At 39.9% G+C, this 19,399-nt stretch overlaps 1 protein-coding gene across 1 annotated transcript in view; it reads right to left on the bottom strand.

Annotated features, from left to right (window-relative positions):
- Positions 1 to 17,586, bottom strand: part of SCAF4 (SR-related CTD associated factor 4) — a 43,863-nt gene extending 26,277 nt beyond the window's left edge. The window contains exons 1-5 of the mRNA XM_086482270.1: positions 17,557 to 17,586; positions 6,081 to 6,164; positions 5,418 to 5,462; positions 4,355 to 4,516; positions 1,977 to 2,112 (exon numbers count right to left, since the gene is read on the bottom strand). Of these exons, the coding sequence (XP_086338396.1) occupies positions 1,977 to 2,112; positions 4,355 to 4,516; positions 5,418 to 5,462; positions 6,081 to 6,164; positions 17,557 to 17,586 (457 nt within the window). The remainder of the gene's footprint in view (positions 1 to 1,976; positions 2,113 to 4,354; positions 4,517 to 5,417; positions 5,463 to 6,080; positions 6,165 to 17,556) is intronic.
- Between the last annotated feature and the right edge of the window lie 1,813 nt (positions 17,587 to 19,399).

The raw sequence follows: 19,399 nt of genomic DNA, 5'->3' as shown, positions 1-19,399 counted from the left end.
ATCTGAAATGTCTGGTAATAATTAAAGGTTTTTTAAAACTATTTCACATGCAATTCTTTCTTTCTTAAGGTTTGCTCACATGCCACTTTTACACAGGCAGAAGCCAAATCTGCATCTGATAGATAAATCCTCCTACCATAAAATTAATTTTTACTAATTCTTCCAGGAAAAGGGTCCCATTTCCACTGAGCTTTACTAAAGCTGAGACCACATTTTAAGACATGCTATTAGTTTTGTCTACATGTGCAGCTTTCCCACTCTCTTTGCTTCAGATTACAGTGCCTTTTTTCTAATAAACATTTTGCTAAGGCAAAGTAAATTACCAGTAATACCATCAATCCCTACATGCTGTGAGCAAGTAACTATTCTTTAGCAGATACATTTCAACGGACTACTATAAAACTGTACGAGGGAGACAGCTAAAAAAACCCACAGATGGAACTATTTTTTCATTTGAGACACTAAGCAAATATGTTTGCTTCACAATACCAACGACTTTAAAGCCACTCATCTGTTTGCAGTTTAAATAACTGCAGTGCTGATATGCAGCAAGCAGAGACAAACGTGTTGAATAATATTTTCCCAGAAGTCAGATGCTACATAAAAATACTGCAAAAAGTTATGTGATTGTTTTTAGATATAAATTAACTCCCGAATGATTTCCTGTGTATATTCAGAAGGATATTTGCTTGCTCATGGGAGAAAATTTGCATGTCTCTCTCTGTTTTTGGCTAAACAAACTTTGTAGCATTATGAGCTAAACAGATTCTATTTCACATAATGCATTAATATATTTATTATTATTCATTAACATATTTATTTCAGGGCCAAATTATCCCCCCTGCTGCATCTGAATAATCTCACTGAAATCAGTAACTCTGCACATGAAAAATCTATGCAGACAGCAACCAATCTGTTGGCTACTACCAATGAGACAAAGATAGAAAAAAAAGTGCCACTCACCTCTCAGATCAGAATGAAATTGTACAGCTACCAGTCTGCACCCAAGCTCAGATGCTAAGACATTCCCTCCCCCTGCCCTGCCACGTTTATAAAACATGCCAATAGCATACGCTTTCCTAAACGCTGCTGGAAACCATTTCACTTATGCTCTTGTGCATCATTATTTTGTTGTCTGTCACACCTCACTCACCCCAGTACATTTCTTTGCCAATTCTACTCCAACATACATGAATGCAATAAATAAGGAGGTCACCAAAGCTAAGTCTGAAATACAGACTGGAAACTCAAAAAGAAGGCCCTCCAGAGAAAGACAGAATTGTGGTATGCATATTCGCAGCCACAATTCCGTAACCTCACTTCCAGCTTTTCATGTGGCATAAAATAGGTCAGTGAAAATACTGTGGGCAGGCCGTCATTACTTTACTCTTTAGGTCAGTGATTTTCAACCAGTAGCCCGTGTAAAAGCCTGCTGCCAGGCACAACTTACTGTTCAAAAATTTTGATTTGAAACACCGGTTAAAATGTTTCAGGGCTGCATACTGAAAGAGACCGACAGCTGTTGCTTTCAGATACTAAGTTGATTCAAGGAAAGATGAAGCTCTTAAGATATAAGATCACGCTTTACTTATTCAGATTCTAACACTAAAAAGATGACATCAAAATTATAAAATTGAGAAACAACAGAAAAATATTTCCAACCAAAAGAAAAATAAAATACTTTTTTTTTTTAAGAGGGGACATTGAAGTCACCTGTAAATAAAGCATGTGCATATGTACATATATATGCATACACATGATAGAAATTTATTTTCCAAGTAAGTGTTCACATTCTGATAATTTCTCAAGTATGGTATCAGCATTTATTTAGAATGAGTTCAGCTGCTCCACATAATCACTATGACAAAGTTGCGTTTATGCTACTGCTGAAACTCATAGTAGGCACTTCAACGTGAAAGCAAGTAAGCTACTACCATTCACCCTTTTAAAAGAAGAGCTCATAATGTCATTCATACCTTCATTATTAGTAGCATTTTCTGTCATTGGTGCTGTGGCACTAGTTCCTGCTGCCATATCCAGAAGAGGCTGAATTATTTCAATTTTAAATACTCCATTTTTCTGCCAAAGGTTCAGGACACGCACTATTTTACTCTGTTGAAACAAAAGCAAATATCAACACTAAATACAGCTTTCCTAATGCACAAACTCCAAACTTCTCTTCCATACATTGAGAGGAAAGGTTTCAACAGTATATTCAACACAATCAGGCACACCTATTTAACAACCCCTATGTTGACACATAGGTCCAGCAACACCTTTCACATGGCAAAGATAAAAACTGCCAGGTTCATTTTACTATCTGCCTTAATAAAAAGCGACTTGTGCTGTTTTTCTAAAACTGTTCTGGCCAGTCAGAAAATCCAGGTTTGGTTTACAATAGAGGAAGTCACATCAGCCCCACCGTTTCTTCAGATGGTCATAAAAGGGTTAAACAAACAACAAATGAGACAAGAAAAATAGAGAAGATGAGATGGAAAACCCTAATGAAGAGAGGAACAGTTAGACCATAAAACATTAGAACAAAACTTTAAAGTTAGAGAGAAGATTGTTTGCTTGAATTTTTTTCTACCAACCCAACCAACTCTATGTTGACACCAGAAAACCCATCTGCCTCATTATTTAAAAGATGAGGAAAGCAAGTGGAAAACATTCTAACTGATCACTGCAGAAAGATTAAATTAGAACCTCTGCTTGTCAGCTGTTATTTTAAGCTTGTTTCTTTTTTTAACATTAAGAACAATGAAGCTTTCAGGAACAAGCTGAAAATTAGTCCTTCTTTGGCCTAGTATTAAACAGTAACATCTAACTAGAGTTGGAACATGCGAACAGGTAAGAGTCAGAACACACGTTATACTGACATACTTGTCCTTTTTGTACACTTAGTCATCTGGCTGGCACACATACACGTTTTAAGTACTTTTTACTTCTACTGTAGCTGCTAAGAATGAACCGATTCTGTTCCTTCTTGTTTCAATAATAAAATGCCTTACTGTGACTCAGTTATATACACCCATGCAAATCCACCTATACTTTCCTAAGTTAAGCAACTAAAGAATTTTACAAAATGTTTTCTACAATATGATCGTTAGAAAGAAACCTGAAATGGCTATTTTTAAATAAGATTTTTGGCCTGAAAACCAGTTAACTCTAAAACAGCAGCATTTTTGGCTTTGGGTATTCTCTCTCTCTCCAGGATACCTGAAAATAATATGAAGGCCAAAAAATGAATAAATTTAATCGTCTTGTTTTCACTGACATATTAATCTTACAGAAAGGCTGTTTTTTAAAAAAAAATAAAAGTAGGATCATTCTCTTTGGATATCAATCACAGCTGTTGTGTAACCGCAGATCAGATTTATCAAAGCAAGCACGTTATAAACAGCATCATGGAAAGCACCTTAATTATTTTAGCAGTGAGATATCAGGTAGTTCCATAATGGGGATGGATAGTCTAATTCATTTAGATGAACAAAACGGTAACCACAAAGACAGAAAGAAGAAGGGACTGCTCTATTTCACCAGGGTATTAACCCAGAAGTTCTAGAATATCAGATTCAAGGCCTAAAGGTCTAAACGTTCCACATTAGAAAGCTACAGAGCGTCAGAGCCTTTCAAAAGCTTAGTTAGAAAGTTAGGGAAAAAGTCAGTTAGAAAAAGAGTATTTTGCTCTTGCAGTACTACAATTAAGAAAAAGAGCAAGTAGGTCATCTTCTTGAAACCAGTTGGCAACTTCTAAACCACACTTATCTTGGGACTCTGACAGAGGGCATGAAAGCCATCTTCTGTTGGTAGCAACCTGGACCATCATGAAATCAGGATGCTTTCTGAGCCTCTGTCTATCAGCAAGTACAGTAAAACTAAGAAAACAAAGGCCTAAAAACAGTCTTGACAAAGGAGAGCATGAAAATCTCACGTGTGGGATTTGTAAAGCCTAAAGGAATCAAGATTATGACTTTCTTAGAAAATATTTGGGAGCAGAACCTTCACTGCCTACAACACCAGAGCTTCTCCTATTACACTTTCTCTTTGTAGGAGACACCACCTTCCACACTAAGTTTTGCTGAAGGAGCCTCAAGAAGAAAGGTTTTGGAAAAGTCACACATGCTGTTGAAGTGTCTACATAGGCAAAACAAAACTGATGAATTTAGGCAAAATAAACATTTTAATGAGAACCTTCATTTAACTTTGATAATCTTTCTCAGTATGTTTTACCATTTCATATAATAACATTCACTGCCACAGACACAGAGAGTCATCGAATCAGCTTTCACATAAGTGGAAACACCAAGGGAGCACTGTTACCACAACAACACTTGAGAAATTATAGTTGTACCTTGTCTTCAGATGGACAGAGATACAAATACTGGAATGTGGCAGTAATATTTTTAGAGAATCTTGGCCCAAAAACATCTTTGTCTGTTCCAAACTGGTGACGGGACTGACGAACAATAGAGTCAATAACATACAATCCAGGGACTTTGTATTCCGGTTTGCACTGAAAACAAAAAAAAAATTTTCATTATGCAGTGACACTAGCAAGGTAACATGCATTCACCTTAGATCCTTACACAAAATCTATACTCTGTATACCTGGGCAGGAAAAAAAAAAAGTTAATTTGTTTTCATTTGTTTTATGAAGAATTCTCTTAGTGCTTTACTTTTGTTTTGTTTATAGAAATGGAAAAGAAAGGAGAAAAACACGGTTTCATGCATGGGACAGACTAAATACACTTGGATAGCTTCAAGCAGTCTTTATCAGCTCAGTCACTGCTTTTAAAGTACCTTTAGCTTGACAACATGTGACCGCAACAAGTCTATCACATTATAGTACAGACTGTCACAACTCTGCCATCAGGCTACCACACACTCAGTGCACTGAACTACTTCCACCAACTCTGTTCTCCAGAATTTAATGCAAAGTCCTTCTCTTTGGAGGTCTCTGACGGACTCTGAATGAAAACGGGTATTTTTCCTGTTCACTCAAGAGAACTTACTTTGGGCAGCATGACAGTTTTGTTTTAGTGAGCATTACATTCTAGCTTGTTCTACATGCCTAGGCTAACATGAAGACTGTATTTTCTGAAAATATGTATTATCTTAACCAGGGAAAATTAATTTGAAGTTCAGTACCTCCAGTTTCCTCCCCAGTTGCTGGGTAGAGGACAAAGGAAGAATTTCACAATTTTTTTTCTCTCCTTCTTAATGTACCACAGAAAACTAAAGTGAGGAGGTTATATAGGCAAAGAGATATCAAAATTTACAAAATCCTAACAAAACAGAATTTCCTCCCTCAATCCCTGAGGAACAGAAGCCATTTTGATTATTTACTAGCATTATTAATAATATCTAGTAATGGATGCAGACAATATCTTTATCAGTAATTTTTTATTTTTTACCTTTTTGATAAACTTCTCTACAATCTGGACAACATGCTTGTAGAGCTGGAAAATAAATACATAAATTAATTTACCATCTACTCGACAGTGGCATATAATTTGGGAAGTTTTTAAACTCTTTGTGCTTACTACTATGTAGGAAAGACTATAAAATATTGTAATCACATTCTAAAAAGAAATACGTTATCAAGCTAAGCTAATCAAGCACAGAGAAAAAGATTTCATGGGGGGGACAGAGAGAAACAAGCCATCCTTTCTGTCAGAAGTGTGTCAGTGTGTACACAAAAGACATACTGCTTCTCGAGTATTAGTGAGAGTTTTCTGGATTTACTTTCTAAGCAAGTCCGCTCTGTTTTAATATGCTAAGGTGCATTTGCATCCTGCAACATTTAAAATTTTATTATACAGAAATCAAAACACCCTAGTAGGCGTAGCATTAAAAAAGCAAGGATTCAAAAAAAATCAAGCTGACATTATGCTACTAGTCTGAAACCAAGAGATGATATTCACCACCCACTTGTTTCTAGATAACATTCTTCATGCCAACTAGAATAAAACATCCATGAAGCTAAGACTGGGAAATCCAGAGATGCATTTACTTAGAAGTAAAATAATAAAACATTGCTGCTGTTACAGTTTCATGTTTGTTCTATTGCACCTTACCTTAATAGCTTTAATGGCAGCCTTTGTGATGAGAATCATTTTTGCTCGGGAAATAGGAGGTTTCATCTCCATCAGTGAAAAGAGCTAAACAGAGAAAACAAGTATTAAGAATGTATTCTTAAATTTAAGCAGTTAACCAAAAAGACAACATTTCAGACAACTGATCGATTACTGACATTCCACACTATTTATCACCAGGATGCTAGCTGGCCCTTGAAACAAACAGACTAACAGGCAGACCTTTCCAGGCAATGTTCAAAGCTATCTTTCTTGTGAATTAACCTGTATTCACCGATTTACCAGATTTTGATAAGGCTGCTGTCAAAGTTCCATTTGTGTCTAAAAATTAGTATTTGTTAACTTATGGTATAGGCACTGACAACTTACAGTATGGGAACTTGCTATTTTACAAAACCAATATAAAATAGAAATGACTGCAGCTTGATTTCAATTACCCTGAGTATCTGCTTACCAAACAGAAATATGAGGACAGCCCTACAGATAGCTAGACTGACATAATCCTAAAATCTTAAAAGAATGTGCATAAAACTATGACAATTTTCATCCATCAAGGTGATCAAATCAATACTAAGTTTTCAAATTATGCCACTCTACACAGGCATTGCCAATGTCTTTAGTTGAGATGTTTACCATTTCGCTTGCTATGACCATACCATATACTTACTAAAATTAATTACACCAACTGTTTTGGAGGATCCTCGGCACTATTCTCCATACTAATGTCACTCTGTTAAGACCATTAAGCACAAAAAGGGATTCTGCAGTGCCAGATCTAAATACTCTTTTTTTAAGTCTGAATTTACAGGAGGCATATCCTATATTCAAAACATGTAGGATACAGGTAGGATGTTCAGCTCTTCAAATGTGAAAGTGTGACTCTAAACAAAAAAAACCCAAACTTCATTTGGTAACTAGCATCACCATGACTTTACATCTCACATGTGTGGAAACTTGTTACAAAACACTTTCAAAAAGCCATGAACCTAGGCATTCAGAAAAGACACCACTTTGTCTTCCAGTATTGACCATAACCCCAAGAACAAGTATTAGCTTCACATTCAGAAATTGAGAGAAACTAAAACTTGCACATGGAACTGTCAGAGCTGATGAAACATCCATGAAGGGCTGAACACAGAAAGCTGAGGGAAGAGAGCTACATCTTCCTCAGAACCCCTGCATCACCTGAACAGCATGACATTCTTACTCTACTTTACTCCCTGTAGAGCATTTTAAGAGAATAGTAGAATAAAGGATTTGAGGAGGTTTGTTTTTAGATAACAGGCCTACAGTCTGGCACTCATAAGCATGCAAGCAGACACACCAGAAGACGCCAAAATTCAATGCATATGTCACCACCTTCTAGGCCGCTCTGCCTACTCTGGAACTACAGTGAATTCTAGATACTCTGTGAGCTGCTATTGTAATTTCACATCATAAAATAACCAATTGCAAAAACCACACCGTATGCAATGGTAAGTTTTACGGGTACTCTGCACACTTCTGTACTACTAGTCACTAGACCTGGAAGCACAATCCACATTGACTTGTCAGGACCATTCATTCTCTCTTCTCCAATCTTCCTTCCTGTCTTCCAAGCAGGAAGAGAAGCCAGGATATCCCAGTACTACTTTCTACTACTTTTAATTCCTCCTTTTACATCACAGCACACAATTAGGTACTCTGCTTCACTAAGTATTATTTTCTATTCTTTCCATAAATTTAACTTCCTGTTTAAACTCTGGCTTACTAAAGATAGAATCATTATATTGTCATGATTTATATAGTGCAAAAAACCATGGAGATCTTCAACATTTCCTACACTCACATAATCATTTTTACCTTGAAATATCCCCCACAAATCATAGTAAAAATGGTTTTGCGTTACATAATTTGATTTTGCTCTTCACAATAAAGAAAAAATAGAGCCCTTGAATACAAGCCAAAAACGTAATCAATTGTTTGCCACAAAGCAAAATAGAAGAATAAAAGTACCTTCATTTGACAGTGTAATGGAAAGTAAGATGTCATTTGAAAATTTACCTCTTATTTTTCTATTACTTTAAAGTTCCAAGATACTTGTGAAGTGACCAACTTACACAGATCTATCCACTTTCCCAGTTAAGGAAGAAAACAACACAGAAGATAAAAAAAAAAAAAAGGCCAAATCTTTAAAGGCGTGCAAAGTGATAACTAGACTTTCAGCAATACAAAATTTAAGCCTTACTCCAACAAAATACAAAGAGTAGGCAAGAAGGTATTTCCTTTCTTAATTTGATTCCTATTCCAGGAAACATGAAAGAAGAAAAATTGTCCTTCAAGACACTGGTAGCCAGATACCTTTTCCAACACCAAGTCAAGACTATGACTTTTCATTACTAATCTCCACAAAAGGCAAGTTCTAGTGCCAGAATGTTTGATTTTTAAAGCCATTCAAGCTGTAAGACATACTTCAGCTAACATCCCCACTTGCTGAGAAATCACAGTACAAATAAAAACTGTCAGATAAAAGACAGAAGGAGAGAGGTGTCTGTGAGTTGACTTTTTAAAAAAGCTTCATTTCAATTTCAAATTACATTTCTTGAGAATAAGTGCAAAGACTCTTGATGAACAAAGTCAGTCCTATCATTAAAACTCAGGAAAAGCTGGTTTTAAGAGGTAATGAAAGATTAAAAAAAAAAAAAAAACCCAAACAATTTCCAAAACCCAATACTCACAAAAAAACCACCGGAAGGCTCAAAAAATTAGATGACGGAGGAAAAGAGGAGGCAATATTAAGATAGGCACTCCATATCCTTTACTTTACATACCAAGAAGCAACAAGTCCTCCAGAAAAAGGAGCCAGTCCCACATAACAAGAACAAAGAAGCCAGTGTGAAAGCAGCACTTCAGCTTTCGTATTTCAGGAACACAACCAGAGAGAACCAGGAAACTGGAAGAGCTCATAGCAGGACAGAAGACGACAATAAACAAGTGGCAGCAAAAAAAATAAAAAGTGTCTTAAAAGGCATCCCAAGAACGAAGCTGCAATTTGAGGAAAAATAAAAAAAAATTCCGAGGAGAAAGAAACTGCCAGAGGGCAGGAAAAAGCAAAATCAGCTAGATGCGCTGAAGTAGCCAGGGAGGATGCAGTAAAGAATATGGTAGCTTGGAGAAGTCATTAATTACAGGACACGAGAGGCTGAAACTCAGGTTAATAAGGCAAGAATAAACAAGAGGTTTGGAAGAAGATCGAGCAGATCACTGTGAGTTGTTCCTCTGCTGTTACAGACAGCACTCTCTGCAATAGCAACAAAAACACAGTAAAAGCAGTGAGGTCAGTACACACAGATATTTCCAGCTCAGGATGAACTACAGCTGAAACATGCATCAAATTGAGATGCAAATATTTTTAATATATATGCACACATACATATAGATACACATATATGTATATGCATATATATTACATGCATTTTCTGCCCTCTTTCACACACACCTCCATCACTATCTCTTGGAATAGTGCATCAAAACTTTGTTGCCTTTTTAAATTTTCATAAGGTTTTAGAATACCAAATGACTATTTAAAAGCTGTTTTTTATATAATTTTCGGTATCATAGTTACATGTGTCAAAACCACGTTTTAAAGACAGGCAAATCTAAAACTTACCAGCCTTACTAGTTCCACATGGATTTTCACTGTTAGAAGGGGAAACTGTTCAGTAAGACGCCCATGTACTTTACATTTGCGCTTGTTCAATTAGACTTGAATCTTCTTTCATACACATTTCCCAAATCAATGCATGAAAATCAAACCCTAGTTTCAGAAGACTGTCCTTCCAGTAATCCATCTAATTCCTCAAAGGGCACCATGATCAGCTCAAGAAACAACCTAGACACAAAAACTTACACTTTATTTAAAAAATAAAAGAAATGTGATGGATGTAACAAAGGCAAAAATAATTTGCAGCTTGAGAGTGTTCCAAATGTACTGCCTCATAACAGGAGCCTGTCCCCGGAATGCTCTGCCCTGTAAAGCCTGACCTGCTAGAAATGACTTGCTGCTTTTACTGACTGTAACTAGATGTTTGGAGAAAAAAAACAGCTACTAGTTGTTTCTGCTTCCTTCCCCATATAGTGACACCACTGGCTAAGAAAAAAAGCAGGAGTTTAGCTGTGTCTCTATTTCTACTGCCCACTGCCCCCAATCCATTCATGTGGCAACGAAAACCACCCAGGCTACCCTGTCCACTAGGATGGGGGGTACCATAGTGCAAGAGACAGCAGGGGAAAAGAAATGAAACTTTAAGAACCAATTAATCCAAGGACTATTCAAGACTCGTATCTTTATACAGTTTTGACAATGTCAATAGTTTAAGAAGGATCGTCTCCTGCTGTCTGCATGGATTCTTTTGCACACAAAGAAAAACTAATGTAGAAAAACTAGTAGAAAGATTATCAAAATCATTAAGGCAAAGGTCACAAGAAAAACCTTCCTACTTCAGTTATAATAGTCTCACCTGTTGAAAGTAGTATGAAAAAACCCACACTTGTTTTACACAAGCTCTAGCTTAGGATACAATTTCAACTTAAGAATTTCCAAACATTTCTGGAACTTGCCTCCCTATATTTGAAAATTTGTGCACTGTAGCTGCTCATGGTTTTAAAACGAATCATTTCTTTCTCACTCTGTATCAACCCATGCACTACAAAAAAGTGGAGGCATTAAAAAGCCTACTAAACTCAAGCCACAATACAAAACATTGATTCAAGAGTATTTCTGCCTACTTTTCACAACAGTACGGAAGTACAGAATAAATTATCTATAAAGCAAAGAACCTCAAAGGCAGAAAAATCACCTGTTCATTTTCAGATAAGCCACTCATTAAATCACAGCAGATAGCAAAAGGAAGACTAACCATATTGCCTGCTATTTAAAGAGCAAGCTAGTAACCACCCCAAATTAAAATTCAGTGTAAAGTACAGAAGTACTATAGAAAACACGTGGCAGGAGCAACTAAGGCGGCCTTTCAACTCAAACTGTAGAACCTGCTCCAGTTCATGAGCCCTGTGTGAGGTGTACTAGGAGGGGTGGGTAATGGAAGAAGGAACAGGATGATTACCTTTAGTTTTCAGTCTTTCAAGCAGCAAATTATTAATTTGTGCCACTCTACAATTAACGTCCTTTAAGGGTCTATTTTATACAGAAACCTGAGAACTATGGGGTTTTGAAGCAAAGCAGAGAATCACTATTTTCAAATTTACCCACAGCCTTACCTTAGAAACCTACAAAGACAGCGTGTCTGGGCACAGCCTGTCTTCAGAACAAGAGCAAGTTGAAATGTAGGAACATTATCAGCTTCACTTCGTCACTGAATTCATTACAAGAAGAGCAAAACCAGACAGTGATGTGTGCGTGCTAGTAGAGAAGGAACAGAGGTGCCAAGGGAAAAACATAAGATGCATGGTCAGAGGAAAAAAGGCAGCTCATACTCACTTTCCAAACCTGAAACTACAAGGAAAGAAGTGAGACAGTGTCATCCAGTGAGACTTTCCCCATTGGCACAGAAGGAAAAAGATCAGGCTTATCACCTTTGGGGTATCTCGAGCCTGATGCATGATCTTAAGTCTATTTATCTGTTTTAAGCCCAAGATAACATAGTAGGAAGGTAAAAAAACCTTTTAAGACTTGAACTGACTTCCCTGGATTTGTTCTCTTGCTGAAGTTTCTTTGCCATAAGAAGGTCCTCTTATTTACAAATAAAGAGGTATGACTCTGTTTTATATACATACTAAATAAAATCCACAGAAAAGAAGCAGCATGTGAAGCATGATCTACTGAAAGAAACACATAGCGTTTAGCGATCAGTGGGTATCAAGCACTCAGGTCACTGTAACAATACGCTCGTTCAATCTGCTCTCCTCCAGTTTTCACTGAGCAGTCTAACACACCCTCAACAATTTCATCAAGTCTCATGTGTCCAAGAACATTTCTCTAAGCAGGCTCCATACACACATATGACACAGTCAGTACTCTCTACATTCATTCTTAATTTTTTTTAATATATTTTATTTATGCCTTTGGAAACCACCCAATACAGTCAAACTACAAGTCACCTATAGACATATAATTGTAGTTATTTGTTTATGTGCCTACAGAAAAAAAAAAAAAGGCTTATGGAAGATGTGACTAACAAGCACACCATTACTATTAATGCATGATCGGATCTTTAAAAGGTCAGATGTTTTAAAAAATATACATGGGTCCAAAGAAAATCTGTTAGCCACGTACATTTTCCTACCCCTGTAAAACTCACTGCTTACTTTCCTCTTCAGGTCCCGTTTCTTCCTTGAACTACTAAGAAAAGGAGAAAGATAATGATGTCTACTAAACTTCTGTCGCTAAGCTATGTCTCAGAGGACTAACGCAAGTTTTAAATTCTTGACCATCCTGTGAAGCATACCAAGTATTAGCTGCCGATGAAGGTAAGAGATGACTGTAAAAATCACAGCTGTCAGGCTACACTCTTTGGAAAATGAAGTGAGATTTAAATTTGACCGGATATGAACCCCGGGCAATGAACCTAAATAGTACTCAATCAACTAAGCTATTTCTGTGGCCTAGAAAGACCATTCACAAATTCTGAATCACTGAGGAGAAACACCTTCACAAAAGATGCTCAAATGAAAATTACATCATAGAAGTACACAGAAGAATATTTTTTTCTACACAAATGTTTTTGCAACTTATCTGCCTCTTAGGATCACTGCTGGGCTCCTAAGTCCAGCGTGTCTCCTGAAAAGCTGTTCATCTCATTTCTTCTCTTACCAAGAATCTATACTCAAATGCCACAGCTTTCAATATTCCTGGAAACAGTTCAGTCCAGAGACTGAAGCAACAGACACAGCTCTTTCACGATCACAGCGATGATGACCATTCAATTACCATGACACAGTCATAAAAGCAACAAAGCAACTTCCACCCCAAAAGGGCTGCACGCTGCTTTTGCAGTAATTTCAGGCGGTGTCTCACAGTGTGAAAAATGGGACTAAAATCACTCAAACCCTAGCAGCACTCTCCTATCTTTCCCTGCCTCTACCCCATCCAAACAGCATTCGAACTGCTGCTTAAGCACTCTCCCAGGACACGTGGGAGGCAGCATCAACTTAAAAATACAGCCTACTGCACCTACTAGAATATGGGAATCACTTTAGACAGCTACAACAGGTAGCAGCTGTCACTGTTTTCTTAAAGAGACAAAGGGTGCAAAAACGCAAACAAGACTACATTCATCTTTCCTCCAACCACTAATACTGGTAGGTGTGTCCTTGCTGCGTTGCCATTCAATAGAGGGAATCTAACTGGGGTTCACGAGTTCCAGTAACTGCTAAGAACCACTGCAAGGGATATCCTGCTAACCTCTATTTATAGGACCTGGGGAGGGGAAGAACATGGAGCAACAGATTGTAACAGAACATGAAAAATGATGTCTTACCATTAGCATAAGATAGCTACACTAGATCAAAAACACAGCTGTCCAGTTCACTGAATATGAATAAATAGCAAAGAAGAAAGCTGCAGCTCCGACTTTTAAAGAAACAGCCAACAAATATCAATCCTGTTAGTGATCCAGGCACGCTTCACTTGGATATCAGTTGTTTCAGTGGTACAGATTAACTATTACCAACCTGACACACACAATTAAGTGAACATACTGAATTACTCAATACAAATATAAGATTACAAAATAGAAAATCTGACTTTATTCTACTTCCAGCAGCAAGACTGTGAAGAAATCTCTATTTCTAACTTTTACAACCAGTAAACTATCCCTCAAGTTTTTCAGATTAAAGAAAACTAAACATATCCCCTAAATTAAAAACATGACAAGGACTAGAACCTTTATAAAACACGGCAGAAGAGTACTTTCGGTTTGGGATTTTTTTTTTGAAAAATGTTTACTTGTTTTCTTAAAAACATTACAAAGTTTTGTACCATTATCCAGCTACCTTTTGTGATTTACTCGGACCGTACTATTAATTTAACACAACATACACACCTAACAATACATGAATTCTAACTCACTCTTCCAGGATACAGTTTGAACTAATTTCCTCTAGGAAAATACACTATACTACATTACTGTCAAATCCCACCTATTGAGTTGGTAATACCTGCTCAGAGTACAGCTGGAAAAAAATAAAGCAGCAAACATGTTTTGTCAATACAAAAAGTGTGCTTGCTCCTGCAGAAAAATGAGAATTTTTAAGAAGCATATTTACTGGTAAACTTGCATTCAAAATACAGGTACAAAGGACAAGACTAAGGGAATGGGAACGTAACCAAACATGATCAAATTACGCAACCTGTGTAAGTTACCACCCATTGCCAGAGCCAAACTAACTGGCTCTCAGTGCTCTTTCCTAGATTGCCACAATTGCTAAGTGCAACGTGCTAGCTCAAACCTCTACACTTGAGCTTTACCTCACAATTCAGATGGGCAGTTAAGATCACATACTTATCACAACTAGCTGACAGGCAGAAACTTGTTACTTCACTGCAACATAATCATCCACATACATACTGTCAGAAGCCTATAACCCAAAGGGTAGAAACTGAACTTCCGAGTAGAACTGCAGCTTAAAGTCAGCCAAAACTACTAATGGTTTCTACTGGACTGGATTAACAGCTTCAGCCAAAACAAAACACTTCAAATTGCGTAAACAGAAGTGTTGCTGGTGCTTTTCTCTTCCTCCCTAAGCTCTTCTGTCCGAGAAGAAGACACCAACTTAATAGCTTAGAGGATGCCAAATTTGCAGCCATGATTTGAACTTGGATCTCTCACCATTCAAGAAATTGCTGTAATCGCCAAACCCACCCCAAAAAATCCCAAATGATCGTATCACCTGAAGCAATAAGTGGCATCACCTCCTTCATGTAGACTGGCAAAGAGCTGACAGCTGCCACCTCCACAGAAGAGACAGTAAAGCTGGAAGCACACCACCTCCAGCATACATGGGAAGTCCAGCACTAAGCTCATGGCTGCTGCAGTTAAAGTTGCCATTACAAAACCACAATTCTCTGTCTACAATGGTATTGTACAGCCAGCAAGTTCAGGAATTCTTGACCTACAGGGTATTCTGTAGATACTCAATCTTCGCTGTTGAAGCTATTCCACTCTCAAAAAAATGATTAACTATTCAGTGAACAGAGACTGCAGTCCTCGCAACTCTACGCATTATAAGACAGTCTTACAGACAAAATGAGTTCTCACGTGCTCACTCGCCTGCGTTATTCCCACCATTCTGTGAATAACATTGAAACCTTTTGTAAAACAGCTCTTTCACTTTCTTCATTTTCTCTGAAAAAGCCCAGAAATGGAACAATATCTGACTGTAAATCTTACCCTCATCAAAAAAGTTCAAAATGTTTCACATTTCATGTTAGTACGTATTGTTTTGCATGCACAGCTTCATGCCAACACATGCTGGAAAGTTAAGAGAACAGTTTGAGAACTGTACTCTATGTTCTTAGCTAGTATCATGAACACATCTTCCGAGATCAGGATAGTAATTACACAAACAAAAAAAAAAAAATACACAAAACAAAAAATAAATACAGATTTATTAACATGCTAGCTTTATGCATAAGTAGTCCTATGGAACCAGTCATACATACAAATGATTGCAGAACAGGGATTTTAGCAAGTATAAAACTTCCCCATAACTGATGTTCAAATGAAATCCAGTGGTTCACTACCTTTCAGCAGCCAGCCATCAGAATTGCACTCGTATTTCTGACTGTATCAAACAAAATCATCACACTTTTACTACATCTGAGGAAGATGTACGAAATAAAACATGCCCATTTCTAAAACAGAGATTAGTCACAGAATACCAAGAAACACTGCTTTCACTCTAAAGCCGCACATACTTTCACCACCAGATCAGCAAAAGAAGTGGGTTTTATTGTTTGAGAAATACTAAGCACTACCCGTACACTTAAGTTTTATCAGGTAGCAACATGTTGAAATGAAATGAAAGCAATCATCTGCTAGAATTTCTGTTTGTATTTAGGCAGGAAAAAAGTATTTCTGTTCTCTGTTTATACAAAAATCACAAATGCCGCATGTGTGCCATTCTATTTTAACGTATTTGGGAAAGCCGCTTTCTACCGTTCCATACTACTGATTCAAAGCAGCACAATACACCCATAACATGGGCAAATAAATAAAAATAAAACCGCTAACAGGAGGAGGCGTACGCTACCTACTTTTCACTCCGTACTTCTATAAATTTAAGGACAAATAGATTTTCTGTTGTGTGTGTCTATGACAAGCAGTTGCAGGGAGTGAACTTTACACAGAATGACTTCATCACATGAGAGCAGTCTGCCATTTTTCCTGTTTCTGTTCAGCAAACATGCACAGCAACCTAACCTTCAAAAGGTATTACAAATTCTGGAATAGGTTCTAGCTTAGCTGTAACTGATTATCTGTAACAAGAATATGCACGTTCTATAGTCCATACAGGATCTGCAAAAGTCAAATCGTCAAACTGAGGCAGGAGCATCATCTCAGCTAAGAATCGTTTTAAGTGATGCATGAAAAACTTTATAAAGTAGAGACTAGAGTATTTTGTTATACGTTATGCAAAAAACAATCACGGTCCATTTTGTTTCCAATTCCAAAATAAATCATCAGGCGACAGGGACCTTCTGCGTACTGTGAAAGCAGCCTGAACGCCTTACACTTCCCAACCTATCTCCTATGTCCCTAATGTTGGGGTCGATAACTTAGTCCCATCCCCAGGTTTCGTTCCTATACAGAGATAAGCTCCCATCGCAGCTCTCCTCTCTATCCAACCTCCAGCCTATCCTACTTGCCGCCTGTTCACACGGCAGCTCTTTCGCCAAACCGCTGCGAGGAAATAAAAGTGCCCCGCGCCCTGAAACGCGGCTTCCCCCTCCTTAACAACACACACGCAGCGGGAACGCCTTGTAACAGGGATCCCGGCTCGGACGCTCTCCCCTGGGGTGAGGAGGGAACTGGGAGGAGGGGACACAGAGGGGGGGACCCGAAGATCCCATCAATGTCGCTGCCCCCCCCGCCCCGGCCCGTGTGGGAACCCTGGCTGCGGCGTCGCTCGAGGATCGCTCCAGGCCGCTGCAACCGCCGCGGCGGGCCTGACCCCGCTCGCCTCCATTTTACTCAGGAGACCCGATCTCCCCCCACCCCCACCCCCTCCGCCCCTCAGGCCGGCAGGAGGCCCCGGGCCGAGCCAAGCCGAGCCCTATCCGGGCCCTCCCCACTGCAGGCCTCAGGCGCCGCCACACCGGGCCCGCGCGGCCCAGAGCCGGAAGCTGAGCACGGGTAACACGGGGGGAGCGATAGCAGCCACCGTGACACCCCCCCCCCCTCCCCGCCCCGCCGCGGCCCCCCAGTCCGCGTTCCCCTCCCCCCCGCTCCCCGGCTCCCACCTCCTGGTTGAAGGCGTTCACGGCCTCCATGTTGGCGGCGGCGGCGGCTGAGGCGGGCGGGCGCCCGCGCGGGGGAGGGAGGGAGGGGAGGAGGGGCAGCCCGGTCCCGCTCAGGGGCTGCGCGCGGACATGGCCGTTCAGCGGTGGCGGGGCTCGCGCTCTCCCCTCTCCTTCGCTCGCTCGCTCGCTCGTTCGGTGCGGCGTCTCGCTGGCAGGGCCCCGGCACAGACCGTCTCTCCCAGCGGGATGGCGGAGCCCACGCCGCGCACAGCACCCTGGGATCGTACAGGCCTCCCGGCCCCGCGCCACCCACAGGAGAGAGAAGGGGGGGGGGGGGGGGGGAAGTGGGGGGGGGGGGGAGGAGGGAGCGCGCGCGCGGCGCGGCGAGAGCACCACGTGACCCAGGACCGAGTTACTCTCCAGGCCCCGCCATGTCAGCGTCAGCGCCGGCACCGCCCCCGGGGTGGGGAAATGGCGGGTATAAAGGCGGCCGCGCTGGGGTGGGCAGGCCGCTCCCTCAGCGGTGGGGGGGCGGGGCTGTTGGTGTCCGGTCAGGGCCGTGAGGCTCGGCGGCTCGTCGCTCCGGGGGGGCCGCAGCTTCTGTGGCGTGGTTGGGGTGGTCGGGGCTGGCTTAGCTTTTAGGTCGGTCCAGCCCGGTTGGGCTGGGCTCCCTGAGGAGGGTGCGGGGCAGGGTGAGCGTCTGGGTGGAGGAGCTGCGGGGGGTGAAAGGGGCGCCAGCTTCCATGCTCACGCTTTATAATTGTTGTTTTATTAATACTCAGGAATCGTGTCTCGTAGGCGGCACAGAGCACAAGCTAAACCCCGCTCTGAATCGAGCGAAGGACCGGCACTGGGGTGTGTTCGATGGCTAGCGTCACCCATACTGTCACCGTGGAAGAAACTGCGCTGCTTGCTTAAACGCAGACCAGCATAACTGGAAGGCTGTTCTCAAAGTCAAGTGTTTCGCACCGATAAAGAAGATAGTTAATCAATGAGTCACTCGCACTAATAATGGGAGCTAACGTTCGTGAGAAAACAGCATGTATGCTGCGAAGTGTAATTTCAAGGATATTGGCTAGTGGCATCTGTCTAAGAATGCTTTTGTGAAATACACTGCCAAGTGCTGTAGTAATGTGTTGGTATCAGTGCTAAATCCTCGATTTGAGGTTTGCAGAGTGTTGTGTGAAATGGTATGTTAAAAATGTTATTGTTTAACATCAGTACATCAGCAAGGGAGTAACCTGGGAAGAGGAGACTCTGCCTGTTACAGAAGTCTCACAGAAAGTGTTTGACTTTATATTGTGTTCTGCTATTAAACTGTGCCTGGTGTTAAATTGTTAATCAAATGTAGATTACTCTCAGGAGCCTCCTCCCTGTCATCAATATATGTCTGTCCAGCAATTAGCCCTATTAAAAAGCAAATATTTTAGCAGTCAATGTTAAGAGAGTACAAAGATCTCTTGTTCTATTCAGATTATGAAATGTATAAGGAGGAGTTTGTGTGTACTTATGTGGCTGATATTCAGAGGCAATTTTAAAACAAATGGGTTCTAGTGGCCAGATGTCATTAATTTCTGTAAGTTGATCTTTTATTAGAAAAAACAAATCTAGCCTTCATACTTCTTTTTTTTTAAAAAAAGCTGCCAAGCTAAAGAAAATGGGGGGGGGGAGATAGTATCGCCTGTCTAGTGTCAATGTCTTTGCTTTTTGTGATTTTTTTTTTGCAAGTTTCAGTATGATGAATTACTTCTTAAGTAACTTTGTTCTTGTTTGTGTCACTGTCCAAAAATTCACAAAAGGTAGCTAGTTCTGCAACCTGAAAAATGTGAACTGCAAAGGTAGA

This window comes from Leptosomus discolor, chromosome 1 (assembly GCF_034619465.1).
Source record: "Leptosomus discolor isolate bLepDis1 chromosome 1, bLepDis1.hap2, whole genome shotgun sequence".
Classification (NCBI taxonomy): domain Eukaryota; kingdom Metazoa; phylum Chordata; class Aves; order Leptosomiformes; family Leptosomidae; genus Leptosomus; species Leptosomus discolor.
Note: the sequence above shows the minus strand (reverse complement) of the source record. Positions and strands in the feature narration are given on the sequence as shown.